We start from the raw sequence: 22,846 nt of genomic DNA, 5'->3' as shown, positions 1-22,846 counted from the left end.
CATTTGTCTGAGTTTTGTCACATTCCTGTGTAGCTGCTTCACTCTGTTCAGGGTTCATTCTTTGTTACACTTATTTTTGTTTTTGGGCACATATTATTTCCCTTTACATTTCGACTATATAAAGACAAAGCAAATGTGGAGTCTTTTCAATTTGCATCAGGCATTTGAAACATTGCTAATATATATATTTTTTTAAGACACTACTAACCTGAAACTTTCATCCTCATCTTCATCAAAAAGTTTAACTTGCGTCAGGGCTGGTTGTGATAGCAGCTGCTGTTGCTCTCTCTGAAAGAAGAAATATGTTAACATTTGCTTTTGCAGTATTCAATACTAGAAACAAACTATTACATATTCTATTCTTCTGCATTTGTTTAAAGCTGAACTCCTGGAATGGTTTAAATTGCATGCCTACGTTGGTTCAACTTGGCAGCTGGGGAAGCTGATAATCACTGTAGTAGTCTGCACTACTACAGAAATAGCCATGATATACCGGGTCCCCCTCAGGTTCTGTGTGAGCAGCTTACCCTCTGCACACTGAACACTTCCATTCATAGAGCACCTTGATATTTTACATGTTTACATTATTTACATGTTTTTGAACAATAGTTTGTATTGAATATTTTTGTTTTAGCATACACACAACCCAACAAACATAAGAAGAAATAAATAATTAAAAGGAAAAATACACTTATTAACATATCACATGCTGATACATTATGTAAAAATGCAAATATCCACCCCTACATTAGCATAGTCTTATGCCGCGTACACACGGTCGGAATTTCCAACAACAAATGTTCGATGTGAGCTTGTTGTCGGAAAATCCGATCGTGTGTGTGCTCCATTGCACATTTACTGTCGGAAATTCCGACAACAAATGTTTGAGAGCTGGTTCTCAATTTTTCCGACAACAAAAGTTCTTGTCGGAAATTTCAATCGTCTGTATGCAATTCCGACGCACAAAAATCCTACGCATGCTCGGAAACATTGAACTTAATTTTTCTCAGCTCGTCGTAGTGTTGTACGTGACCACTTTTTTGACTATTGGAATCTCCGACAACATTTGTGTGACCGTGTGTATGCAAGAAAAGTTTGAGCCAACATTCTGTCGGAAAAAAAACGTTTTGTTGTCAGAATGTCCGATCGTGTGTAAACGGCATAAGTCTCATACCCAAAAACATACCATTCTTAAAGCACTTATTTAGGGTTGCAGAACAGCATTTGTTATTTAGCATCACGCCTGTCTCACCACGGAATGCAGATCTTCATATTCTCACCGCCACCAGTTATATGACTCAGAATGACCCACCGCAATCCTTACATTTGAGCAACCATATTGTAATTGTATTAAGCCACGCGTTTCCACGTAGCCGATTATTGAACTTTTAGGAGAATAGCCGGTACCCAACAATATAGACCAGGGTTTGACAAATTTGTTTGGAATCTAGGAGCCAGCTAAAAAAGTTAGGAGCCAGAAAACGCACCCCGTCCCGACGAGCTTGCGCGCAGAAGCGAACACATACGTGAGCAGCGCCTGCATATGTAAACGGTGTTCAAACCACACATGTGAGGTATCGCCGCGATTGGTAGAGTGAGAGCAATAATTCTAGCCCTCTAACTCAAAACAGGCAACCTGTAGATTTTTTTAAACGTCGCCTATGAAGATTTTAAAGGGTAAAAGTTTGTCGGCATTCCAAGAGCGGACGCAATTTTGAAGCGTGACATGTTGGGTATGAATTTACTTGGCGTAACATTATCTTTCATAATATAAAAAAAAAATCGGGATAACTTTTTTCCCAAAAAGAGTGCGCTTGTAAGACCGCTGCGCAAATACGGCGTGACAGAAAGTATTGCAACGATCGCCATTTTATTTTCTAGGGTGTTAGGATAAAAAATATATATAATGTTTGGGGGTTCTAATTAGAGAGTAGAAGATGGCAGTGAAAAATAGTGAAAAATTACATTAGAATTGCTGTTTAACTTGTAATGCTTAACTTGTAATACCAACGGCCACCACCAGATGGCGCCAGCTCACACATCTGGTGGTAATAACGTGGAATACCAACGGCTCACCACCAGATGGCGCCAGCTCACAAACAAAAAAATTATTTTTTTATTTTTTTTTGCCCACCTTCCAAGCCAAGTCGCCAGGACACCATTTCTAGTCGCCATGGCGACCTGGCGCCCGGGATTTGTCGAGCCCTGATATAGACCCTATGCATTCACCACTAACCCGCCTAATCATCCACTAATCAACCAGCGTGCCCCTAACCTTGATTTTTTTAAATGAACAACAAGACAAGGCTTTGATTTGACATGCTAGATAGGAGGGGTGGCGACACCACATGTCATCCTACATTGATTTCTAGATTTCCCAGCAGCCCATGAGATATTAGATATGCATAATTAAAATTATTGTAAAATTAAAAAAAAAAATTCTATAAAAACAACAAACATGTTAAACTTACCTGATCTGTTGCAGTTGATTTGCACAGAGCAGCCCAGATCCTCCTCTTCCTGGGCCCCTCCTTCCTGTTGAGTGCTCCCACAGCTAGCAGCTTGCTATGGGGACACCTAAATCAAGCTGCAGCTCTGTGTGACCATACAGACATGAAGCTGCGGTTTGGCCCCGCCCCCTCTCTCCCCTGATTCGCTAACTGACTTTGATTGACATCAGCAGGAGCCAATGGTACTGCTGTTGTGTCTCGGCCAATCAGGAGGGAGAGACATTAATGGGTATCGCTGGACAGAGATTGGGCTCCAGTATTAGGGGGGCTGCTGCACACAGAAGGCTTTTAAATCTTAATGCATAGAATTTGGACTTTACACACCCTTTAAGCCTGGTACACACGGGATGAATGTAGGGCGGCATTGGCCAGTTCAATAGAAACCGGCCAACATTTGACCCGTGTGTACCGGAGTCAGTCTTAATTTGATAGTCAAGGCCTGAAAAAGGTCACCCAATCGACTCCCAATCAGCGCTCTCAGTCATGACTTGAGTGTTCTGGTGGGGGGGCATCTCCCTTTCAGAACACAATAGAACAGCAGGGGATATTGCTGTACCAACGTTGGATAGTTAGTACAGCGGCTCCTCCTGAGCAGTCAGTTTTTTGTCGTTCAGCCCTACTAGTGTGTACAAGGTAATGAATGCATTAATCTGTATATTCTGGTGCTGGAACCTCTCCGTGTAGAATAATTTGTTTTTAACTTTGAGAATATTGGAGTAGGAAAAAAAAAAAAAAAGGAGTATGCAAAAAAGGGGTTTACTTTTAAAGAAGAAAGGGTTTACAGAAAAGTTTACAGAAAGAATTTATGTGAAGGAAGCCTAGGGATGTATTCACACTATAGTGTCTTGTGAATGCATGCAAATCATAAGATTTTGCGCATATTTAAAAAAAACGTGTGCTGCGGTTGTGGTGCCATCTATTGTTAATGGCGCAGGCAAAACAGATTGTCGCATAAAAAACAAACAAAAAAAACACACATGACATATGCTACAAACCACACGGTTAAAAACTTGTGTAGCTTAATGCTCAAAAAGATACATGAGCTACCTTGGCATGTTTGTGGCACATAGGGCAGCCCATTAAAAATGAATTGGCTGCACTATGCTATGCATGTTGTACCAAAAATCTGAGAAGTATCATGCTATTTGGAATGCATGATGCCATGTTTCTAATTTTTTAATCCTTGACCTACAAAACAAAGATTGGACTTGGTGTGTATCTTGAGCCTTTAACCACTTAACCCCCGGACCACATTGCTGGTCAAAGACCAGAGCAATTTTTGCGATTCGGCACTGCGTCGCTTTAACTGACAATTGCGTGGTCGTGCAACATTGCTTCCAAACAAAATGTGCGTCCATTTTTTCCCCACAAATAGAGCTTTCTTTTGGTGGTATTTGATCACCTCTGCGGTTTTTAGTTTTTGCGCTATAAACAATAATAGAGCGACAATTTTGAAAAAAATGAATATTTTTTACTTTTTGCTATAATAAATATCCCCCAAAAATATATATAAAAAAATGTCCTCAGTTTAGGCCGATACGTATTCTTCTACTTATTTTTGTAAAAAAAATAAAATAAATCGCATCGAAACCAATGACGTCCTTGCGGCGTACTTTGGAGCAATGCACACTGAGAAATTCCACGGACGGCGCATGCGCCGTTCGGGAAAAACATCAATCACGTCGGGTCACCAAAAATTAACATAAAACACGCCCCCTCATTTGAATTACGCGCGCTTACGCCGGCCCCATTTACGCTACGCCGCCGTAACTTAGGAGGCAAGTGCTTTGTGAATACAGCACTTGCCTCTCTGACTTACGGCGGCGTATCGTAAATACGATACGCTGCGCCGCCGTAACAATGCGCGCCCCTACCTGAATCCGGCCCATAGCGTTTACAAAATAGGGGGTAGTTTTATGGCATTTTTATTAATTTTTTTTTTTTTACTAGTAATGGCGGCGATCAGCAATTTTTTTTCGATACTGCGACATTATGGCAGACACTTCGGACACTTTTGACACATTTTTGGGACCATTGGCATTTTTATAGCGATCAGTGCTATAAAAATGCATTGGATTACTATAAAAATGCCACTGGCAGGGAAGGGGTTAACACTAGGGGAAGGGGTTAAGTATGTTCCCTGGGTGTGTTCTAACTGTAGGGGGGGTGGCCTCACTAGGGGAAATGACTGATCGCTGTTCATACATTGAATGAACAGACGGTCAGGCATTTCTCCCCTGACAGGACCGGGAGTTGTGTGTTTACACACACAGCTCCCGGTCCTCGCTCTGTAACGAGCAATCGTGGGTGCCCGGCGGCGATCGCGCCCGCCGGGCACGCGCACAGAAGTCAGGGACGAGTGGCCGCTTAGAGAGCCGACGTATAGCTACGGGCTCTCGCGCAGGGGAGCCGACCTGTCGCCGTATAACTGTGGCGGCTGGTCGGCAAGTAGTTAAATGTACGGTGACTGGTATTCATTCTTTTCTAATAAAATAGATTATAAAACAGTTTCTGGATGGCCAAACAGTAGGCTCAGTGTCCTTTAAGTCTTGACCCTTTCTAGTAGGAAAGTGATATGAGAATCTTAGGACCTTACTGGGATTTCTCCCTGGCATCACTATTTCCTTTGTTTATTATCTTTCATTACCAACTAAGAACTAAACAAAAGGAGAACTGACGTTTGGTAAAAGCAGTTGTTTTCAGATTGCCATTTTCAACCACAAGGCTTCTTTACGTACAGTATATATGTCAACCTAGACATTTTTCTTCTGTGGACAGATTTGGCCTTAATAGTGTTTCACACATTTCAAACCATAAACTACAACAGAAGGGTGACATTCCACTTGGATTTTGTGTTACCAGAGATAAGCACCTGTCTACTGTACTTACCATCACTTCTTCAGCCTCGCGAACAAGCTCAGCTGTTTTTGCCTCCAACTCGGCATTCAGGCGCCTATATAAATACAAATACAATGGAATTTGGATCACGTATATTACCAATTTCTGCTCTTTTGTACATTTTGTTAAGCTGGGTGTTTCTTTTTTTTTTTTTTACTGGGGGTGAATAATTCTGGGAATCACAGAACCATAGTACAGCAATATGATCCCAAATACAGCAAAGCAATTTATTAAATATGTGCTCATCAACCCTGTCCTCAGGGCCCACTAACAGGCCAGGTTTTATGTATTACGTTGGGGAGATGCAGACTAAAATACTGCAATCACTGAGCAACAAATGATATCACCTGTGATGTATTTCAGTTATCTTGCAAACCTGGCCTGTTAGTGGGTCCTGGGGACAGGGTTGATGACCACTGTATTAAATGATGACATAAAACAAGCACACCAACTTATTGTTTAAAGGGGTTGTAAAGGTAAAAAATGTTTCCCCTAAACAGCTTCCTTTACCTCAGTGCAGTCCTCCTTCGCTTACCTCATCCTTCGATTTTGCTTTTAAATGTACTTATTTCTTCTGAGAAATCCTAACTTCCTGTTATTCTGTCTGTAACTCCACACAGTAATGCAAGGCTTTCTCCCTGGTGTGGAGAAAGCCTCTTGAGGGGGGAGGGGGCGAGCAGGAGAGTCAGGACGCCCACTAACACACAGCTCCTTTCTCTATCTGCAAAGTAGAGTGGCGTCCTGACTCTCCTGCTCGCCCCCTCCCCCCTCAAGAGGCTTTCTCCACACCAGGGAGAAAGCCTTGCATTACTGTGGTGAGTAACAGACAGAAGAACAGGAAGTGAGGATTTCTCAGAAGAAATAAGGACATTTAAAAGCAAAATCGAGTTAAGTAAAGGAGGACTGCACTAAGGTAAAGGAAGTTTTTTTTAGGGAAAACTTTTTTTTACCTTTACAACCCCTTTAAGCTATAAACAATAGGTGGGTCTTTCACTCTCTTATGGGATGGTGATTGGAGAGATCGCTAAGAAGTTGTACTGATCATCAGTATATGGATAAAGCAGTTCTTGATTCCCTACTGAGGAAGGGAGCCAAACTTGTCTGGTGGGCCTCCCTTATTTTTGTTAGAAGTTCACGTGTGGCTATTGGTTTTATAGGGGCAATAAAACTTTTTGGTGAAAGGGTATATATCTGGTAAGCAGCGTTATTGCCATGAATTGGATTGATGTTTAACATCTTTGTGAGTAACATATTTTTTAATAATTTTGGGCTTATACCAACATACTACAAAATATCGTTCTTCTCTTGAGCAAACGGTGTATGGGACTGCACGACCATTGGATTAGAAGTAGGGTTGTCCCTACATCAGATAAAAATTTAGCTCAGAAAAAAAAAATATATATATATAAAAAAAAAAAAAAAAAAAGAAGAAGAAGTAGGGTTGTCCCGATACCCATACTAGTATCGGTATCGATACCGAGCATTTGCCCGAGTACTTGTACTCGGGCAAAAGCTCAGATTCTTCACCCAATGCCTGGACAGTCAGCGGTGATCAGTGCGGTGGGGGAGTTACATGCACCGATCACCGCTGACTGTCCTTGTATCCTCCTCCATTCTGCTGCTGTACCCCTCCGTGTCCACCCTCTGTACTGCTGCCGTGTCCCCCGTCTCTGGGCTGCCGCCGTGTCCCCCGTCTCCGGGCTGCCGCCGTGTCCCCCGTCTCCGGGCTGCCGCCGTGTCCCCCGTCTCTGAGCTGCCGCCGTGTCCCCCGTCTCTGAGCTGCCGCCGTGTCCCCCGTCTCTGGGCTGCCGCCGTGTCCCCCGTCTCTGGGCTGCCGCCGTGTCCCCCGTCTCCGGGCTGCCGCCGTGTCCCCCGTCTCCGGGCTGCCGCCGTGTCCCCCTCGATCGGTAAACCCGGCTCCTACCTTTTCCGAATGTACAGAGTCAGTGATCACTGACTCTGTCCATTCACATAACTGAAACATTGTAAACTGTGTTTACAATGTTTCAGTTTATGAATGGAGAGAAGCCGCTGTCTTCTCTCCTTTCATTTTCAGCGCAGCTGAGGCTGCTAAGAAAGGGACTGGGGAATCTGTGTCCCTAGTCCATTTGCTTGTCTCAGAGGGGAGATGTCAGCGATCTGTTAAGACCCCTGATATCTCACCAAAGCCCCCCCAAAAGGGCTGATAAGAAAAAAAAAAAAATTTATTGTAAAAAATAAAAAATTCAATAAAAAACACACTGACACTGTCATTCCCCCCCACCCCCCTTAAAAAAAAAAGAAAGCATTTAAAAAAATAAAAAAAAGAAATTATAAAAATACAAATAAAATAAAAAAAATTGTAAAAAAATAAATAAAAATACTGACACATGTGCCACTGTCACATGAGATTTAAAAAAAAAAGTATCGGTAATCGGTATCGGCGAGTACTTGATAAAAAGTATCGATACTTGTACTTGGTCCTAAAAAAGTGGTATCGGGACAACCCTAATTAGAAGAAAAAGGATAGTCCTGGTGACAGTCTTTGTCGCATTCACATGTACGGAGGAAAAATATGGTTTATAACTATTTATAATATACTAAGCTATGGTGAGGTCTTTCTTCTAAAGCCGGGTACACTCTTGAAGCATGTCAGGAGATAATGTCCAGTTCCAAAAAAAAAACGAAAAAAAAAACGTCTGACATTCGGCCTGTGTGTATGTCGGCCTGTTCGACAGAAGTCGGCCACTTCTGTCAGATGAGCATGCTGGAAAACCAGAAGGCGATTGACTCCCTACCAGAGCTCGCATCCAATGGCAGAGAGCGATAATCTGATTGGGGGGAATGTCTCCCTGTCAGAACACAACAGCTCAGAGGAGGAGATTGCTGAAGTAACCTGGCATTATAAGTACAGCAGCTCTGACCAGAGCTGTCAGTTTTTTTTTTGTTCAGCCAGCGGGGTTATAAACAAGCCACGATTACAAGGTTTCATTATGTACCGATATCCTTGTTTATTGCTTTGCCAACAAGTACTACTGCGCCCTGCTTGTTATATACTACTTTGAAAGCTGGGGATGAAACTAAATTTAAAAAAAGCACCTTCCAAAAAATTGGAATAATTTTTTTTTAATTGTATAATATAAAGATAATATACAATAGTTACCAACAACCTTTGAAAGGGTCTTGGCACAGTTACATATAGTGCAATCATGGCCTGGAGTGTAGCCATGGCTCTTTGGCTCTCCTCCGACTCTTTGCCCCAGCTGCCTCAGTGGACAGGCAGATGCTGTATTCTGGCTGGAGATTCTTTTCAATTTGTCTTGCCAACAGACTGGCAAACACCACAAGGATACGAATCCCCCCGTCAGTCAGCCACTTCTGATATCAATTGCTATGGTATGCCGAAAATTCAGATGAGGCTCAAAGCAGAGCAACTTTATATATCTGTGGATATCAAAGGCTGAGGTGATTTAATGAACCACTAGTTTAAAGAAGTCCAGCCAAAGTTCGTTTGGCTGTACGAGACCTATGCATCACTGGAGTGCAGTTCGTTTTGCACTCCTGTGACCCGTTTTCAGCAGAGATCAGGCTGAAGTCCACTCTCTGCTGACGTCACGGATGTCAGTCTAGGCACCACGTCATCGCGATGGGGTGCGATGCCCCCTCCACAGCCAGGCACTCCAATGAGCGAGGAGGGAGCAGAGAGCTGTGACTGACAGTCAGCAGCTCTCTGCCCACGGAGCTATGAAAACCGAGCGTTCGCTCGGTTCTCAGTGCAGCATTGGACCCATGCTGCATCAAACTAGGTGAGTACGAATAGGGGAAAAAAAAAAAAAAAAAAAACTTTAATTCTCTTTTAGGAACGCTAGTCAAAAACCACTGCTGTAAAGTGTAAAAAAATTTGATTTTATTTCTACTCACTGAAAAATCTATTCACTAAAGGACACAGCCCAGTAGGGTTATAGTGCCACTGTCAGGCGTAGGACACTAAGCCTATGGGCAGCCCTTACTTATGGCCAAACCCCCATCTGCTATAGGCAGCTCAGTTAGTTACAAAGCAGCACAGAAACAATATCAGCGGGGTGGAAAATCTTTTTTTCTGTCACGTTCATTAAAGGACACATCCCTGTAATAATCTTGACCGCAGGGTCAAAGCAGTGATCTGGGTGGGAAACCAGAAGCGAAAACACGCAACAAAATAACCCCTAAGGCTTCAAGTACACGGACATTGTTCAACCTCTCCTGAACGATTTAACTTGACAGCTAGAAACCTTCATCCAAAAGCGGCCGCTTAGCCGCGTTTACATGCCGCGTTTGTGTCTAGAAGCGTATTTTTTGGGGTTAAAATTTAAAATGTCTGTAAACGAAACGCTGCTAAATGCGAGTTACAGCGTTTGCCACTTGAAATGGCGCTTGAAATGCCTCTAAACACAGCTTCTGAATGCATTTTTTTGGGTTCCAGAAAAAGCCTCAAAACTCAACTGCCTAGAAATGACTATCAACGATCCGCATTTAACAGCGTTTCGTTCAGACGTTTTTCATTGTTTGTTAAAAACGCTCTTAAACGCAAACGCGGCATGTAAACGCGGCTGAACGGACGTTTTTAAATGTCGGATTCTAGCTGTCAAGTTAAATCGTTCAGGAGAGGTTAAACAACGTCTCGTGTACATGAAGCCTAAAGCCTCGTACACACGATCAGTCCATCCGATGACACCATAGGTTAAATAACCAATCGTGTCAGAACGCGGTGACGTAAAGCACAACGACGTGCTGAAAAAAAACGAAGTTCAATGCTTCCAAGCATGTGTCGACTTGATTCTGAGCATGCGTGGGTTTTTAACAGATGGTTTTGCATACTAACGATCGGTTTGGACCGATGAAAACGGTCCATCAGACCGTTTTCATCGGTTTAATCTATCGTGTGTACGCGGCCTAAGAGCTTTTGGCATCTCATTTTACCAAAGCTCCTGAACTCAACTCCATAAAAGCCTTTGTGTCCATGTACAAATAGGCTTTTAGTAGAGTTTAGGAGCTGCCGCGTTTAGGTAAGAAGTTGAATCTCCCTTTCTTGAACACGAAAGGATCATGTTCAGGATAGGAACGTTTTGACTGGCGGTCGTGGGAAAACGCAGTTTGCGTTTTTGCATTTTTTCGGAGGCCAAATTCAGGGTAGGCGGCTACAGTACATGTCGCCTAAGGGAGGAAACCTCATATTTCAGCCTTCAAAACCTTGCAGCCAACACATCAACCTTGTGAAACTTGGTAAAGGTATGGACAGACAACCAGGTAACAGCCTTGCAAACCTGAGATATGGAAGCCCGATGGCCCAAAAAGCCCAACATGTACTAATCCTTACTGTGCCACGATGGGAAAGGGAAGTGGTTGGCTCTTAATGGCATAGGCCTTAACAACGGTCTGCCTAATCCATCACAAAATAGTGGCAGAGGAAGATTCACCCTGACAAAAATACAAAAGCAAAATGTGCAACTAAAGCCTCGTACACATGCACAGTTTTCTTGGCAAGAAAACTGCTGGCAGAGCTTTCTTGCCGAGTAAACCGAGCGTGTGTACGAGGCTTTGAGGTTTCCCGTCAAGAAATTTGCCCAGAATCTTGTTGAGAAAAATAGAGAACCCGTTCTTTATTTTCTTGTTGTGAGATTCTCTGTAGTGTTTTCCTGCCGAGAAACCCGAGCGTGTGTATACTTACCTCTCCATGGAAACCCGCGCATGCTTGAAATGACTTTGACGCATGCGCGGTAGCTTCCAAGGAAAAGGTAGGGTGAAGAAAGATGGCGGCGACGGCATCGAATGTGACGAGCGCACGCTCGTCATAGTCGATGACGTCACCGCGTTCGTGCCATTCAAAAGAACGGTCGTTCTTTTGAATGGAGTGTGTGTACACTCGGCCGGCAAGAGAATCTTGCCAAGAATCTCGTCAGGAAAAACAACGTTTTTTTCCTGACGAGATTCTGGGCCGTGTGTACAGGGCTTAAGAGTACCATTAGGGAGCTAGGTCCTCACTCCTTGATACTAGGCTGCCTATAGCAGGTGGGGGTTTTGCCACCAGCAAGGGCTGCCCATAGGTGGTGCGGTGTTGTTTTTTCTGCCTAGTGTCCTACGCCTGAAGGTGGCGGCATAACCCTATGGCTAAGATTATTAGCAGGCTGTGTCCTTCAATGGACATAATGAAATGAAACGCTTCAAAACTAAAATAGATGGCAAGTACATAATATACCAAATAATAGAGCACTAAAACAAGTTGAAATCGACTGAAAAATGTGCTATTCTGTTCTGACCAACAGACTTCTTTAATACATTATTCAGCAGAAAGAAATTGCATTTTAAAACCAAGATAAAACCATACTTGTATTCTTCTTCTTTTGCCAAAAGACTGTCTTGTGTGGTCTTCTTACCAGACTCGGGTACTACATGACCAGTACTGTTTGTCTTCCGCACCTAAAAAAAATGTTTACAAATTTTTATTAGAAAGAAAAAAGGAGACTTTAATCACTTAAAGGGGTTGTAAAGGTAAAAAAAAATTCCCTAAATGGCTTCCTTTACCTTGGTGCAGTCCTACTTCACTTACCTCATCCTTCCATTTTACTTTTAAATGTCCTTATTTCTTCTGAGAAATCCTCACTTCCTGTTCTTCTGTCTGTAACTCCACACAGTAATGCAAGGCTTTCTCCCTGGTGTGGAGTGTCGTGCTCGCCCCCTCCCTTGGACTACAGGAGAGTCAGGACGCTCTCTACGTTGCAGATAGATAGCTAGATTCAGGAAGTTGAGCGCATACTTGCGGCAGTGTGGCTTTTGGCATTTAGGCTACGCCGCCGTAAGTTAGCGAGGCAAGTACATGATTCACAATGTACTTGCCTGCTAAGTTACGGCGGCGTAGCCTAAAGCGGGCGGGCGTAAGGGCGCCTAATTCAAATTTGGCTGAGGGGGCGTGTTTTATGATAATTAGGCTTGACCCAACGTGATTGACGTTTTTTTGCAACTGCGCATGCGCCGTGCGCCTACATTTCCCAGTGTGCATTGCGGCTAAGTCCGCCGCACGGGCCTATTGATTTCGACGTGGACGTAAACAACGTAAATCCCTATTCACGGACGACTTACGCAAACAACGTAAAATTTTCTAATTTCGAACCGGGAACGGCGGCCATACTTTAACATTACTATTCCATCTATAAGATGGAATAACTTTAGGCCTGATAAAGCGTTACGTAAACGGCGTATCTGTACTGCGTCGGCCGGGCGTACGTTCGTGAATAGGCGTATCTAGTGATTTACATATTCTACGCCGACCGCAATGGAAGCGCCACCTAGCGGCCAGCCTAAATATTGCACCCTAAGATAGGACGGCGCAAGCCGTCGTATCTTAGATAGGTTTAAGTGTATCTCTGTTTGAGAATACACTTAAACTTAGGTCGGCGCAGATTAAGGCCCCGTACACACGACAGAGGAACTCGACGTGCTTGGCACGTCGAGTTCCTCGTCGAGTTTTGGGATGAAGCCGCCGAGGAGCTCGGCGGGCCGGCTTCTCCCATAGAAGAACGAGGACAACGAGAAAATAGAGAACATGTTCTCTATTTTCTCGTCGAGTTCCTCGGCGGCTCCATCGAGCCAAAACTGTACAGACGACAGAGATTCTCGGCAGAATCCGGGTTTTGACCGAGTTTCTCGGCGAATTCTGCCGAGAATCTCTGTCGTGTGTACGAGGCCTCAGAGTTAGGTTGGCGTATCTACTGATACGCCGACCTAACTCTACCTGAATCTAGCTAAGAGAAAGGAGCTGTGTGTTAGTGGGTGTCCTGACTCTCCTGTAGTCCAAGAGAGAGGGCGAGCATGACACTCCACGCCAGGGAGAAAGCCTTGCATTACTGTGTGGAGTTACAGACAGAAGAACAGGAAGTGAGGATTTCTCAGAAGAAATAAGGACATTTAAAAGCAAAATGGAAGGATGAGGTAAGTGAAGGAGGACAAGGTAAAGGAAGCTATTTAGGGGAAAAAAATTGTACCTTTACAACCCCTTTAAAAGTCTTATTCGCCCTTGGGCAAAAACTACATTGATAATCTTTAGACTTCGTTCACATGGGTGTACAGTACTTATGTGTACACATGGGAGGGCCTTGTTTTTCCCACACGGGCAACGGTGTTCTGTTCATCCCATGTAGGCAGTCGCACTTATGTTAATTGGGACACAGCCGCTGCTCCCAATTTGACCTGCGGGTGCAAGTGTGTGTCCCCAAACTCACTCCGTCTGCATTAAGGGACACGCGCACACACACCAATGTCAGATTGGGAGCTGTGTCTACATCTGCTGCAACCCAACTGACATGAAAAGTGTCTGTCTGCTCGACAATGCATGGAAAATCTGTGCAGGCAAAACACGGCCCTCACCCAGGTGCATGCTCAAAGGCATAGTTCACCTTTACCATAAGACTGCCTATGCAGATAAGGGGTCTGGTGGATAAAAACAGACTGTGCAGCTCTGACCAAAATAATAAATAATGCTCTTGCTATAGGTGTAGGCCATGTACATACCTCATGAAGCCTGACTGGAAAACTCCCAGAGATGGTATTAATCCTATGCTGCCTTGTTGCAGGGAAGTTGTTAAGACACGTCCAGCTGTTACTGCTCACAATCAGCATCACATTCTCTGATTCAAGGCCCCTTATGGCCCGTACACACGATCCGAATATCGGACGAAAACGATCGTCCGATGAAGAATCGTACGATTTTCGGATCGTGTGTATACTACTTTCGAGAGCCGATCACGACCGTTCATCCGATATTTTTCGATCAGACATGCACGAAAATTTTCCTCGTACGATGTAAGATCGTACGATTTTCGTTTAGTCAGTACAGTTGTCGTCCGACAATACAATACAAATACATTACAACACATGACATCACTTCCGATTATTTTTTTCGGTCGTACGAGAATTTTCGTGACTTTAATAACCTATTTCACTTTACTTGCGACTATTAAGCGAAAAAAGTCGTACGATCCGTCGTACGATATTCGGATCGTGTGTACGGGCCATTAGGCTGGGTTCACACTACTACACTACTTTCATCCTACTTTGCTCTGCTACATTGGTCCTACATTTATCCTACATTGGTCCTACATCCATCCTACTTTCATGAACAGGATACTACTTTGGTCCGACTTCAATGATATTCAATGGGCCTGAAGTAGGATCAATGTAGGACCAAAAGTAGTACAGGGAGCATTGTCAAAGTCGGACCGACTTGTGTAGGACGCTACAAGACGCTCTCATAGGGAAACATTGAACACAGAGCAAAGTAGGATGAAAGTAGTGTAGTAGTGTGAACCCAGCCTGACACATGCTTTTCCCTCCCTGATGGAGTAGCCCGGAGGAAAGGGAGTCTCAGGACAGCCAAGGCTCTCATGCACATTGCTGGACCAAGAGGGGGCTCAGGTAGGGTGACCACATTTCCAAACTGCCATTCAGGGACACACCACACCCCCTCTCTCACCTTCCCCAAAAAAAGATTAGGGGGGCGGGGGGAATGTAGTCTCGGGGTTTATGGGGAATTTGGCGGCAGGTTATTTGTCAGGTGAATGTGCCACTTGCCACCAGATGCAGTGCCGCTTGTCACCCATAGCCTGCCAACAGATGCAGTGCCGCTTGTCACCCATAGCCTGCCACCAGATGCAGTGCTGCTGTCACTTCCTCTGCATGAGCCACGTGTGTAGAAGGAAAGGAGTGGCATCACTATCTGGAGAGTGAAGATCACACCAGTCCCTGCTGCTTGGCGCTGGGTGCCGGAGAAGGAGGATGTGCCGAGGTGGGTGGGGACAGCCGTGCTGCACTAGGCACAGGCCTCGCTCCCGGTCTCACTGTCTGAGAGTAAATTGTCACTGGTTGCAAGATGCCAGGCAGCGCTGGCTCTAGCAACCAGTTCCGGAAATGTAGTTATTAGTTAGTAGGGGGTGGCTGTGTCCTCTTTTTTATTCCGGGACATTGTATTGTCCCAGAATGAAGGGACCCAGGACAGACAATTGCGGGACAGTCACGAGCAATCCGCGACACGTGGGCACCCTAGGCTCAGGTGAGTATTTGGGGGGGGGGGGCTGAGGGGGAAGCAGCATACAGAAGGTTTTTTACCATCAGCCAAGAATAAAAATGTTTTTGAAACTGTTAAAGGAGTTGCATTTTATGCATAAAAAAAACTTCTGTGTGCAGCAGCCGCCCTCCAGCCCACCCTAATACTTACCTGAGCCCAGCGATGTCCACAAGTTCCTCAGATGTCCGGGACTCTCCTCCTAATTGGCTAAAACATAGCAGTGGTGCTATTGGCTCTCGCTGCTGTCAAAGTCAATTAGGAGAGAGGGGGCAGGGCAGAAATGTTGATGAGCTCCGGCGTGTTCGCAAACCTCACGTGCAGAGCCCGCCAGGAAGTCGGCACTGCGCTAATCACAGACAGTGAGACATTTCCCGATCTCTGCAGCCATGCTACCAGGACAATGTCTCACTGTCTGTGATTAGCACAGCACAGTGCCGACTTCCTGGCGGGCTCTGCACGTGGGGCTTGCCAACACGCCGGAGCTCATCCTTATTTAAACTAATGGGTTTTGTTCCACTTTATGATTTACTGCTGCTCAGGGCTTCAGCAAAATGGCAGCCTCCAGCAAGAAGAAACCAGAGCAATGCTGGATGCAATTTACAGCCACACAAATGTTGGTAGCATACCTAATAACGTGGAATGTATGTTCCTTACTAAAGAACATTATTTTTTTATCAAGTTGTCATGGGTGGAGTTCCACTTTAAACATTTCTTTACAAACTGTTAGCAGGCTGGTCGTTTGTTGCGCAAAATTGCACGCTTCCCGACACGCACATAAAATGCAGACGACTTGGCAACCCCACACATTTTCTAACATGCGCATTTTTGCAAGTGACAAAGCACATGGCGCACCATGCAGTTAGGTGCAATTTTTAAAAAGGGTCAGTGGCTGCTTTTGTAGGAATCGCACTGAAACAACGCAGCGCTCCATCGCACCTGTACGGTGTGACCCCAGCCTTGCTGTAGTGCAGGATGGAGGTGAATTGGTTGCTATAGAATGCAATATTCTATGGAATGAGAACGACTGTCTCATTTCTCCGATGTGATCGTGTGCCCCCATACACCTGTCTACAGAGCAGAGAATTCCCAATACACGGGGGCTCAGTGCTGACATCTATAACAAGTCTGCACCGGGCACGGAAATATCACGCGGCTCACCTTGCGGGAGGACACCGGCGCTCTCCGGTTTTCCGCCATTTGTACGATTATCGTTGCAAAAACGCGCCGGCGTTCAGTTGCTTAGCAACAGTCATACAGCAGTCTCGCGAGAATCCTCGAGGACACAGAGGGGAGGAGGTCACGTGATCTCTGGTGTTGATGAACTGTTGTGGATTGTGTGTTGAATCAGAGGCTGTGTGTATCTCCAGCTGAGGAAAGCTGCACACAGGGAATCCTGGAAACAAACAATGTGTTTTATCAGGAGGGATTGTGTACACTTCTTCCTATGGGCTCATTCATACTAGTTGGGCGATAAACCCTTATGGTAAACTGTTGGCGCTATATAAATCCTATATAATAATATATAATAATGGTTGGGCTGCTTTTACCCCCCATTCCAACCACTACCCCCTTTATCTGCTGGGGGTGTAACACATGCTGCACCTACATTTGTTGTGCTATACAAGTTACTCACTCACTCACTACAATGCCTTGCTTCACTGTCACGCTTGGGACTTTACTTATACCTAGGGTTGCCAACTCATCCCTTTAAAACAGAACACATATTATTTACACAGGTTCTGAGGCTAATTTAATGCAAATAAGGCACCAAGTGAGTTTAATTACCTCCTTAATCAGCCACAGAACCTGTGTAATTAATATGTGTTCTGTTTTAAAGGGATGAGTTAGCAACCCTACTTATACCCCCTGTCGCTTATCCGGCGTAGCATCCTCTGGGCACGATCAATTCAAGTGAATGAGGCGGCGCTGCAAATGCCATGCAAGTGGTTTCGTATCCTCACCACCTGTCAAGTGATCTCTGAAGAGTGATCTGAACAGGGATTGCCCTTCAAAGACCAAAGCAACTGTGAACGAGCTCAGGTGGCTAGTGGTAAATAATTCATACATCTCAAGTCTCCCGCATTTCTGCGGCGGCTCCCGCACACCCGCAAGCGACGCGCGATCTCCCGGGAATGCTCGGTGTGGCAGGGAGCAACTGTAAACACTGATCTCCCTAGTATAGATTTTTAGCCTCTGTCTGTTTATTCATCTTTAGTGCTGAGAAAGGGACTGGGGAATCTGTGTCCTCAGTCCCTTGGTCTGTCTCAAAGGGGAGATACCCCTGACATCTTACCAAAGCCCTCCAAAAACAATATTGTAAAAAAATTCTAAAAAGTGTAAAAATAAAAAACTGACACCCCTCTCCCCTGCCCTACCAACACCGTCCACTGCCCTACCAACACTGTCCACTGCCCTACCAACACCGTCCACTGCCCTACCAACACCGTCCACTGCCCTACCAACACCGTCCACTGCCCTACCAACACCGTCCACTGCCCTACCAACACCGTCCACTGCCCTACCAACACTGCCCCAACCTCCTCCCCCAAAAAGCATTGTGGGGAAATTTTTTTTATTTTTTTTTAATTAAAAATAAAAAAACAACTGCCACATACCACCCACCCCCTTCCCCGGAAGCATTGTGAAAGAATATTGAAAAGGTGATTTATGAAATATTTTGCCGCGGGCGCAAAGCGCCACCTCCCAGAAATTAGTTTGCCACCTCCCTGAGCTTTTGCAGGTTGGAATGTCTGATAATTGATTTTCTTTTCCAATCAACCTCCCCTGATTGGAGTATTCAAGCCTCGTACACATGATCGGATTTTCCTCAGGCAAAGCCAATTATCGGCATTCCTTCTCTAACGCTGTCACGGCAAGTGTGAAAGAGGACATCTACACTGATAATCAGGGCATTGATCATCGGTGTCCTGATGATCAGTACAGCCCCAACAGTGCCCGTCAGTGCTGCCTATCAGTGCCAATCAGTGCCCATCAGTGCTGCCCTTTAGTGCTGCCACTCAGGGCCCACCAGTGACACATATCAGTGCAGCCTCATCAATGTGCATTAGCAGGGGCGTTGCTAGGTCTACAAAAGATCCGAGGCTAGAGCCCATAGCAGCGAAGTAAAGAAAGTCATACGGTTGGGCGGGCATACACATGTATATGTCCTCTGTCCCCTGCACCCCACCGTAGTGTCCTCTGTCCCCCACACCCCACCACACAAACACACACTGTAGATAGAACTCATCTACAAAGGTGTACAGCAAGCAGAGCATCTGAGATCGGCATCACAGGGCTGGATGGGGGCGGGAACTTCTGAAGTTAACTTTTCACATTAACATGAAAGTTAACTCCTGCGGTTCCCATCACCATCTAGCCCTGTGATACTGGCCGCTCGCCGCTGTCCAATGAAGAGGACAGCAGCGAAAATTTCCGCAGGCCGGGTGACCGCATTCAGGGCCGGGTACCGACCCCTGCCCTAGAGACTCTGGGCTATGGGCCCCAGATCGGGGCTATAGCCTCAATAGCCACCCCCTAGCGACGCCTCTGCCCATTAGTGCCACATATTAATGCAGCCTTATCAGTGCCACCTCATCAGTACCCATCAGTGCCGCAAGAACGATCAAGCGGCTGTTCAGCCGCTTGATCGTTATAACAGGCGTTGAGAGGGGACTCCCCCCCTCCCACCGCATTCTGGTGCTTCTACCGACTCACCCCTGCCAACGGTGAGTCGGAGAAGGGAGCGGCTGGCGCCGGATGCTGATGATAGAGATTTTCAGCAGACCAGATGGTCTCTATGATCGTTCGGAGGCCGGGCGCGATATTATGGCATCTTTCACGGCCCGTGCAAAAATGGAGCTACCTTGTCCGTAAGCTGCAATACTTTTTTTTTTTTTGGGGGATTTTTGGTTTTATCTGCCTCTGGCTCCCATGACTCAACTGCACAAGGGCTCCTCCCAACCTGGCTTATACAATTTGTAGCTCTAGTGTGTGCTACTAGAAGTGTAGTAGAGGTAAAACATAGTCTGGCTCTGGGATAAACTTAATTTGGGTCAGGGTTATTACAAGCCAGGGCTGGAAAACTCATCCCAGCAGCTCTCTGGTGCCCCCCCCCCCCATTTCTACAACATTGGAAAACGTTAGGCTAGGAGGGGTTGCCTTGAACATGGCCAATTCCCAGGTTGGGGCAGGGCCGTCTTAATAGCATCATGGGCCCCTGGGCAAAGTAATGCTCTGGGTCCCCTACAATGATGACAGTGCAGGTAAACAGACATCAAGTAGGTCACTCATGCAGATTGCCTCCCCAGTTTATCTATCACTCTCAGTGTCATCATGGGCCCCCCAATTTCGGGGCAGCGTGGGCTCAAAGACCAGCTGCTTTAGGGAAAGTGCAGGGGCCCCTCATGCATCTGGGGCCCCTGGGCAGTCCCCAGGTGTGCCCTTTCATTAAGACAGCCCTGGCGTTGGGGCACTGAGAAGGAGTCAAATAAGACCTTAAATAGACATGAGCCATGCCAGCAAGGGAGTTTGGTTGGAAGACGGAGAAGCAGTTATGAGGGAGGCTGTCGGTGGCCCTTGAGGGACCCCTTCCTGGTGGGTTACCTCACTCCATATGTGCTACTTTTTAAGGGACTGAAAGTTCCCGCCTATAATGGACTGTTGCTGAACTGACAAAAAAGCCTGTCAGTTCCCTCAGGAAGTGTCCCTGAAGTTGATTTGTTGGCACACTGGGCAACCCATAATCCCTTACCCCATCCAAGTTATTATCCCCTAACAGGGCGGCCATCAGGGGGTACAGGCAGTACACCTGTAAGGGGCCCGGAGGCCCACAGGGCCCCGGATGGCAACCCCCCTTTTTTTTATATATAAAAATATATATTTTTTTTAATATATTTTTATTTTATTTTTTATTAAAGGGCCATTTTTTTTTTTTTTTTTAGGGGTCCGGAGATCCCCAGGGCCCTGGATTACAACCCCCCTTTTTTATAAAAAAAATATTTTTTATATATTTTTTTATTTCTTTTATTCTTTATATATATATATATATATATATATATATATATATATATATATATATATATATATATATATATATATATATATATATATAAAAGAAAATAATATAAAAAATAAATAAAGCATTTTTATAAAAAAAGGGGGGTTGCTATCCGGGGCCCTCTGGGCCATTTAATAATAATAATAATAATAATAATAATAATAATAATATTTTATATATATATATATATATATATATTATTATTTTTTATATTATTTTCTTTTTTATATATATATATATATATATATATATATATATATATATATATATATATATATATTATTAAAGGGCTCAGAGGTCCCCAGGGCCCCATGTGGCAAACCCCCTTTTTTTTAATTTATTTTTTATTAAAGGGCCCAGAGGTCCCCAGGGCCCTGGATGGCAACCCCCCCCCTTTTTTTTTGTATAAATGTTTATTTTTATTTTTTTTATATTTTTTTATTAAAGGGCCCAGAGGTTTCTTTTTTTATTAAAAGGGCCCAGAGGTCCCGGATGGTATATATATGTTTATTATTAAAGGGCCCAGAGGTCCCCAGGGCCCCAGATGGAAACCCCCCTTTTTAAAAATAAATACATTTAAATATATATTTATTATATATATATTTTTTATTTTTTTATTTTTATTAAAGGGTCCCCAGGGCCCCGGATGGCTACCCCTTTTTTTATATATATTTTTCTTTATTTCCTATTTTCTTGTAAAGGCCCGCCCCGCCCCCCCCCCCCCCCCCCGGGCTTCTCAATTCGTGGCAGCCTCCCCGCTTCTCAATTTAAGGTGGCAGCAACCCCCCCCCCCCCGGTTCTCTTCTCCAGGGGGCCCATGCCTGAAGCTGTGTAAGGGGCCCCATAATTCCTGATGGCGGCCCTGTCCCCTAATAAAGCTACAAAAACAAGCCAAAGACTGATTTATGTGTCCAGGTGAAAGCAGGAAATGCTGAGTGACTGATTGTGCAGCAGTGGGGAACGCTGACTTCAGCAACCCCTACAGGGGTAGTGCTACAGGTATATGGGCACTGACTCACTTATTACATCACTACAGGAGGGCTCTAGCTAAAAAGGACCTAACACACCTCTGTATAACCAGACACTGCCTGTGACAATTATAAACCAATCAGAGTGGTTCCAAATTATGTACTATACTAAGGAACTATATAAGTCAGTGGTGGCCTGTCCATATGGGCGCCCCCCTAATCCATGCATCCGGCTCCTAATCTACATGCAGGGTGCCAGATGCATGGATTTCAATGTTTTTTTTTTTTTTAAACACATGGTTAGAGCCTGAAGGCTCTAATTGGCTTCAAAAAAGGAAGGGCTTGCGGCGCAGTTGTGTGACAATAGCGAATTATTATTTGCTTTTGTCTGCCTGATTCACCTCCAGGCCAATCAGGAAGAGGGTCTGAGACCCGATTGGTGGAGAGGAGAAGCGATCGTATTGGCTACCGAGGAGGAGGAGACGCAAGAGAAGCTGCCATGAAGCAAAGGAGAAGGAGACACAGGGTGAAGCAGCTGAGGAGGAAGCGCTGCCTGTGACCTAGGTAGATATTATGACCGATCCATCGGGGGGGGGGGGGTGGCTGTTAGATTGGAGCACCAGTCGCCACTGATATAAGCTATGATGTATAGTTATCACGTGCAGGCTGGTGACTTCATTGAAAAAAAAAAAATAAGCCTCCACCCTGCGGGAAACCACTGCCATCTTCAGGCTGAAATGGCTTTTGCCATTGTAAATGTAATTGAATTAGAGAAATAGAGAAAAAATACATAAATTGTGTTCAATTTGCACATTTGTCAGCATAGCATTGCACATCGTCATTTATTTGTGAATACCAAATATAGGCTTTATACGTACGGTACTTTAAAAATAATAAAAAAATATTTAGAATTGCAAATAAGTTATTGTTAAGTTAAAGGGGTTGTAAACCCTCTTGTTTTTTTACCTTAATGCATCCCATGCATTACCTGAGCCCCGAATTTCGGTGGATGCGATTCCGCATTTCTCTCTCCATGGCTTCTCAGCTCTATATTGGACAGATTGAAAGCAGCGCAGTCATTGGCTCCCACTGCTGTCAATCAAATCCAATGACGCACCCGCCGGGGGGCGGGGCCGAGTCATACATGTATGACTCGGCGTCTATGGACAAAGCAACCCCCTCAGGAGAGAGCTTCCCAGAGGGGGTTATCTAATGCGGGGAGGAGCTGCCTTGGGACCCCAGAAGAGGTAGATCGGGGCCACTCTGTGCAAAACAAACTCTACAGTGGAGGTAAGTACGATATGTTTGTTATTTAAATAAAAAAATGAGCCTTTAATAT

The 22,846-nt window shown here is 44.9% G+C and overlaps 1 protein-coding gene across 1 annotated transcript in view; it reads right to left on the bottom strand.

Moving 5' to 3' along the window:
- Positions 1-16,760, bottom strand: part of TEX9 (testis expressed 9) — a 94,358-nt gene extending 77,598 nt beyond the window's left edge. Inside the window, exons 1-4 of the mRNA XM_040342739.1 lie at positions 16,642-16,760; positions 11,752-11,843; positions 5,400-5,463; positions 209-288 (exon numbers count right to left, since the gene is read on the bottom strand). Of these exons, the coding sequence (XP_040198673.1) occupies positions 209-288; positions 5,400-5,463; positions 11,752-11,843; positions 16,642-16,680 (275 nt within the window). The 5' untranslated portion in view covers positions 16,681-16,760. The remainder of the gene's footprint in view (positions 1-208; positions 289-5,399; positions 5,464-11,751; positions 11,844-16,641) is intronic.
- Between the last annotated feature and the right edge of the window lie 6,086 nt (positions 16,761-22,846).

Source organism: Rana temporaria, chromosome 3, assembly GCF_905171775.1.
Source record: "Rana temporaria chromosome 3, aRanTem1.1, whole genome shotgun sequence".
Taxonomy (NCBI): Eukaryota; Metazoa; Chordata; class Amphibia; order Anura; family Ranidae; genus Rana; species Rana temporaria.
Note: the sequence above shows the minus strand (reverse complement) of the source record. Positions and strands in the feature narration are given on the sequence as shown.